The following is a 6,831-nucleotide window of genomic DNA, read 5'->3' as shown; positions in this document are numbered from 1 at the left end:
AAGTTTGATTTTGTTGTATTGGAACAACTTCTTGTTTCGCAATGTTTCATGGAAAATCCTGGGGAAATATCCACGGAATCTAAACAAATGATGTTAAATCTAATTGAAAAAATGTTGAAGATCCCTAAAAAATCGTAAATTCTCAATTCGTGTCACCATATCTCGAAGAGATAAGATAAAGTCGGATTCTCCTTCCGATGATTCGATATAGTTGGTGGGGATATTGGTCCTGCGCAGGCTGTTGGTGAGAGACCGGTTTTTGCATCCCTACCCTATCTCTAAACTCCTCCCCTCTGAAAATTTTGCTGAAAAGGCGTGGCTTCGTCATGAGGAAAATGTCGGGACGCCCGACGTCTTCCGAACCCCTAAAGGGAGGGACTTTCCCATCCCCGACTTATTCTATCAGTGACAATCTATAGTAAAGAGACAGTAGTGAACTTTGCGTCGCTGCAAAACCATATACTTTCGATGCTGTTGTTACACACGTAAAAACCGCCAACCCAAAAGTGCGTGAGTGTTGTGTCTTCAACAACCATCAAAATGTTGGAATTTTACCCTAACATCAATCTTACCCCGGCAATGTTACCAGATCACAACCCTTTGAATGGACCTGACTGCAACGGACGAACAGGTAAAACATCCGTGAAAAATAAAAACTGAAAAATGAGAGAGGATGAGAACAGAGCAGGACTCATGGCTGGATAGACGTCTAATCGGGCGTATGATGGCGCATAAGTGCTTGTGGTTCCCTCTAATGTAATCTTCAGTGCACCGCTAATCACCTCGACGATTCATTATGCCAAACCAGAAAACGTTTTCGTTGTTCCAAGCACTTTTGCTGATGTCTCGCCTTCCGCCGGAGACGAGATTCAGTCATTAGTCCGGTTTCCGGGGTTCCTAACCTTAACCCGACAAGCTTTTAGCTATATCAATATTTGCAAGCGGCTTCCATTCGCGATCCTTACAAGGAACTGGTGTAAAGCACCGCAGATTTGCAAGAGCAAATGCAAAATGTGTGTGACATCCACCAAAATTAACTCAGGAACGCCAAAATTTAAATTGTGTAATAGTAATAAATGTTCGTTGATGGAGTATTCCTAAACATACAAAAAAGCTGATATAAAATTATTTCTAATCGCTATATGGGTACAATTGTTGCGAATCTCCAATTAATTTAATTTACAATGCCGTTTGCCAACCTGTTATTTGTGATATGACAGTTCGTTGAATTTTACTACCCCATTAAAACTTTTAAATCTCAAGTTTGTTTGCGGTTATAACTTTTCATATAATTCTCAGGTGGAATCTCATCTGTCTTGTCTTGAGAAACATTTAACATTAGATAAACACAATTATAAAAGATACCTAAACCATGTGTATTCAAAATATCTGCAGCCTAATCAGGATTTTGGCAGAAAGGTATTTATGGCTTCATCTTTATATTATGTATTTTTATATTTTAGAACTATATTCCTAATTAAGACTACATAGCTGTACTGTCTTTTAAAGTTTGGCTTTTACGAATAACATCGCTCAATTTTAAGTTGGAAAAATTCTTTGTTTTTATTTAAAAAAGCCTGTACTTTAAACTTTCTGTATCCTGCATCATTAGAATCTGAACGAAATTTTTGTCACACAATAAATTTTGCCCACGCTAACTCCAGAAATGTTTATGCATAGGTAGATAAAAGCTCCAACGAATTATTAATTCTGAGTTAACTGCTTTTGTTTACAATTCGTAGATAAATTTCATCAGCAAATATTTAATATTTCTTTTCTGCCTGATTGGTTTGCTAGTAATTGTTATCTTCATATCATATTATAATTTCAGATAAAAATTTTGAAATTTATTGATCTATCAGAAAATTATAAAATTCACGTCTTTGGTGCCAATTTTTGATGGCCTGTTTAGAGTGCAAATTAATATCTTCCACTAGAAACACATTTCATGAAATAAATCAATATGTAATCGAATCAAAATTACTTTTTCAATACACAAATTTTTGTTTTGCCTATATTAAACCATAAAATAAGTAGCAATAACTTGAATTTGCTCCACAAACAAGATCGATTAAAATTTGCAACAAAAAGTTTTTTCGAAAAAAATACGTTTTTGAATTCAACATATGCAACGCATTTTAGCAACAAACGTGCCAGAAAAACGATGACAAAACCGCAGATTTCCATTCATCGTCGTACCGAAGAAATAGACTCCGGTGCTTCAAATTCCGGTGCTTCAAAAATTTTGTCGTTTTGCGACTACGCGAAATTTCAATCGTTTCCATTTTAGTTATTAGCACAGTTTTGGATTTTGCGTAAAATTCTGTGTAAAATGAGCACTAATAACTTTGCTTTACAAATAAACTAGATTAGTTTACATGGAGGAGTCAAACAATTAAAAGTTCAATTTTAGTTTCGAAAAATTTAAGCATTGAAACTCTCTAAAATAAAAACTATCTATACCTAATTTGAATCGACCACAACTCAGTTATTTATTGACGTACGTCTATTGTGAATATGAATTTGGAATCTGCGTTGAATTCTGCGTTAAATAAGTACACTATGACTTAGTTTTATTCCAAAAGTAAGCGAGGTATTGACCGATGTAAATTTATATTTCATTCATACATTAAGGGCCTTCAAAATTTTGGACTTTTAGCGACAACCTGAAATTTTTATGGACCATAACTCACTTATTTGTTAACGTACGGAAAAAAAGAAAACAATTCCGCGTAGAATTTTGCGTAAAATGAAAACTAATAATTAAAGTTTGCTCTACAAGTAAACTAGATATTATGTTCAGAGGGGTTTCCAGGTAATTTTTAAAGAACCTTTTCAGAGCGAAAACAGCGTTTAATGCCCTTAAAGTATACATCAATCGAAAAGAGCAGTTTTAAACTTTATCATCTGACCAAATTTCACATCGGTAAGACAAGTGGTTTACAAGAGGCGGTGAAAAAACGAAAAATTTAAATTTTTTCGTCGTTTCGTTTAAGTCGAAAATATTTTTTTTCGAAAAAAAAAACGATTATCGAATTTTGGATATCTAAGAGCGGATTCTAAGAAACAAAAGCGCGAGATCTTTCTATCTGTCGTAGTTTCAGAAAAATAGACACTTACTTTACTAATTACAAAACTTTATAGAAAAGCAGTAGTACATTGCTATACCACTTTTTTAGGTCTTTAAAGAAACAGAAAAGTTGCATTTTAAACCCAACTCTGACAACGCTTTTAGAGCTTTTCCCTCAAAAAACTTTGATCAAACTGTTTTAGATGCCTAAAATAAATTTGTAGGAATTTAGAAACCCAATAATCCTTAACATATTATTATCATCCCGCCAGCTATCCAATCCTCGGCCTAACTTTAATCCAGGATAATGCCTTTAACTATAAACATTGATAACAAACCACCAACCATATTTACACGTTGTATACTGCTTCCCGTTAAGCTTTCCCGTTAATCCTAACTTAAGCTTAGTAAAAATGACGCTAGATATTCGTACCTACTGTGCTATTGTAACAAAAGTTAATATGAATTTATATGATGCACATTTGGTACCAGAAAAACTACAGCTTAGTGTGTTGTTATTAGCAAAGCGGCCAAAATTAAAATTTATAGCGGCACAAAGTTTATAGGCATTAATATGTAACGCAATTAAGTTCGCTATGAATTTTAGTTTGATGCTGAAATTGCTGTTCAAAAAGCTATAACCATTTTATTTAGCGGAATGTTTGTTCTGTGTGGTTGTTACCGCAAAACACACAGCACAGACGTCCCGCTAAATAAACATTGAGCTTCATATTTTATTGCAACCAATTTATGTGATATACCTGTTTCCAATAAATGCGATTGTCAAACGGATAGCGCTTTTGTTTATGCCAAAAATCTAAAAGGCATTCAGCTATTCTAAAGCTATTCTCTGTTTTGAACTAGGATATATAAAAACTCTCATAAGCGAATCGAAATGAATTCCACGCTTAATTTACTTTTAAATGCGAAAGCTTCTAATTGATTTTACATGGAATTTGGTAAACGCAAAACAAACAGCTCCATTGATTTATTTTCTTTTATGATAACTAGAAATAGAATTGTCCGATTTAATTAAGACATCTAGAGCATAAAGGAACCCACTTACCGATTTTCTAATTTCCTGACACGCCAACGTTTAAATTTATTATTAAGATGTTAGGTACCGCCTTGTGTGGCCTATATTTCAATGCGTATTTGGTCTCCCAGTTCATATAAAGAAAAGATTAATTATTTAACCTACACATACCCATCAAGCTTATCAAATGAACAAAGCGTGATTAACTTCTCCGTCTTGTCATTTTTGATCGATTTACCCATTTTATCATTCGTGTACGCAATATTATGATATTAAATTTATTATTATTTGCTCGTTTATCAGATTCATTTTTTTGGTGGAATTATGAGATCTGAGAAAACAATCGTTTCTGCACACATGTGTAATTGGTTAAATAATTTTTGCTTCTTTATAAAAATTGTGAAAATCCAGACATTTGTCACAAATAATAAAATTATATTTAGTCATTGAAAAGCTCATATTTCGTTATGATATACATATATAATTTCACACTTGTTATCTACACTTTGTGGAAAGTATTTCGATGCTAGTAGTTCACAAAGTATGTGGATGTAATTTAAATTTTTCATCCCTGGCCTGTTGCCACAATTTTATGTGTGTACGAATAGTTTAAAAATATGCAAATATTGAACTTAGTTTTTTCTCTCCTCTCTGATTGGAAATTGTGTTCGTTTTCTTTTTCCATTTCCAAGCTCGCCGTATTCAATTCCCTTATATTTTGTTGCAGATGGTAGACTAATAAAATGTGAAAAAACTTATGAAATGTGTGAGGGTTGTGGGCAGAAAATCCACGATCGGTACCTGATGCGGGTCGCAGACGCAAGCTGGCACGAGCACTGCCTCACTTGTAGCATCTGCGGCGTCCAACTCGCCCATTCCTGCTATACCAGGAACACAAAACTCTACTGTAAGGCTGACTACGATAGGTAAGCAAAAATCGAAACACAACATCCGTTAATGTGCGGAAGACTTCATTTTTTAGAAACGAAGCGTGCATTTTTTCCCGCGTCGTTTCTTATATATTCGCTTTTATTCACGGGCGATATGAGTTTTGGAAGGCGGCGAAGCGAATCCAATAAAACCCTTGCACCATTCATGGTGCTTTGTTAGGAATCCGTGGGGTTCCACTTGTACACAACGCTTCGCCTTTTGATGTTGGATGCGTGTTCAAACGGAGAATTATATTTGAATTTCTTTCGCGAGATAGAAACGAGGAACCGTGTAAAGCCGCGTTATTGTTTTTAATTTAGTCTACCTCGAAGAACTAGAGCGGAAATAAATTCTTTTCTTTTTAGTATTGGTAATGAAAAGATATAACGTTTTACAATTCTCAAGCTAACTTTTTTCCTTTAAAAGATCCCTTTTTTCAGGATATTCGGGGTTAAATGTTCAAGATGCGGCGACCGTCTTCTCCCTCACGAAATGGTAATGAGAGCGCAGCAGCACGTCTTTCATCTGCCCTGTTTCGTATGCGTGGTGTGTTGTCAGCCTCTGCAAAAAGGCGAACAGTTCGTGCTCAGAGCAGGTCAACTGTTTTGTCGACAAGACTTCGAAAAAGAGATGTACCTGATGCAGCAAGCTAGTTCAGGAGACGACGACATGTTGGACGAAAACAGCAGACCTAGAGATGGCCGAAGGGGGCCTAAAAGACCGAGGACTATTCTTACTTCAGCCCAGAGACGCCAGTTCAAAGCATCGTTCGAAGTTAGCCCCAAACCATGCAGGTAAGAAGAATTCACGCCCAAATTTAACATGCAAGAATGGTGGATGCGCCGGGATAATTTTAACTTTTTACTTTCTTTTTGCAGAAAAGTGAGAGAAGCGCTAGCCAAGGAAACGGGTCTAAGCGTCAGAGTTGTGCAAGTGTGGTTCCAAAACCAGAGAGCTAAAATGAAGAAAATTCAACGAAAAGCGAAGCAAGACGATGGAAAGTCGCCTGGAGATAAAGAAAAAGGAGACAAAGACGACAAAATTATCAAACAAGAGTCACCGTCAAGCGATCATGGACACTTTTTGGGTATGGGAAGTCTGAGTGATTCCCATTTTCCTAGTTCCAGTCAACCGCTCAACCCCAACATTCCGTATTCTCCAGATGGTAAATATTTAGTGTTAGATGTTAGCTTTGCCTCCACCTGTCCTCATTACTCAAAGAATAACAGTTGCTACTCCTCGAAATATCTCTTATTCTCGTTTCTTCTCTTCCAGATGCTTATCCAGCACATTCCGGTGAAAGTTTCTGCAGTTCTGACATCTCTCTAGACGACAGTACGAACTTCGATCATTTAGACGAAGCAACATCAGACACCTTGTCGTTGCAAAATTTAGAACTTCAGTCTTCACATTCACATCAACACGATACTGTTCCGCCTTCTGGCTCGATAGCGAATCCAATTGATAAGCTCTACCTCATGCAGAATTCTTATTTTAGTACAGAACAATAGAAATCTAAGTTGTTCTCTTTGTTTTTTGTTAATATATCAAAAGTTTATTTTTATTGATTTTAAAACCAAATACACCATGAAAATTGTTGCTAAGTGCCATCTTAAGCTCAACATTACTAGTCAGTGGTAGATACCTTATATTTTGTTGATTTTATTAATTTTTATAATTTATTTATTTTGCCCTTTAAATGTACATAATATGTTAAGTAATTAAGTAGATAAATCTCCTGAGTCGAATTATTGATTGTGATGATATATTTATGCCAAGTATAGTATTAAATATT

At 35.4% G+C, this 6,831-nt stretch overlaps 1 protein-coding gene across 2 annotated transcripts; it reads left to right on the top strand.

Moving 5' to 3' along the window:
* Positions 1-410: 410 nt before the first annotated feature.
* Positions 411-6,830, top strand: Lmx1a (LIM homeobox transcription factor 1 alpha). Of its 2 annotated transcripts, none has more exons than XM_088029901.1 (5): positions 411-631; positions 4,834-5,032; positions 5,477-5,830; positions 5,915-6,123; positions 6,312-6,830. In XM_088029901.1, the coding sequence occupies exons 1-5, from the start codon at positions 541-543 to the stop codon at positions 6,545-6,547; spliced, it is 1,089 nt and encodes a 362-aa protein (XP_087886027.1). In that variant the 5' UTR covers positions 411-540; the 3' UTR covers positions 6,548-6,830. The 2 variants fall into 2 exon arrangements, with proteins under 2 accessions (XP_087886027.1, XP_087886026.1); XM_088029900.1 differs by having other exon boundaries at positions 5,915-6,201.
* Position 6,831: the final 1 nt, after the last annotated feature.

Source organism: Gnatocerus cornutus, chromosome 2, assembly GCF_029298725.1.
Source record: "Gnatocerus cornutus isolate USDA-ARS CGAHR chromosome 2, icGnaCorn1.1, whole genome shotgun sequence".
NCBI classification, from domain to species: domain Eukaryota; kingdom Metazoa; phylum Arthropoda; class Insecta; order Coleoptera; family Tenebrionidae; genus Gnatocerus; species Gnatocerus cornutus.
This window is presented reverse-complemented; position numbering and strand designations above follow the sequence as displayed.

What these genes read in the sequence shown, in the direction of transcription:
- Lmx1a (XM_088029900.1), top strand. Translation starts at nt 541, where the DNA reads ATGTTGGAATTTTACCCTAACATCAATCTTACCCCGGCAATGTTACCA. An exon ending in TGACTGCAACGGACGAACAG is followed by an intron (nt 632 to 4,833) that starts GTAAAACATCCG and finishes ATTTTGTTGCAG; the next exon opens with ATGGTAGACTAATAAAATGT. An exon ending in GTTAGCCCCAAACCATGCAG is followed by an intron (nt 5,831 to 5,914) that starts GTAAGAAGAATT and finishes TTCTTTTTGCAG; the next exon opens with AAAAGTGAGAGAAGCGCTAG.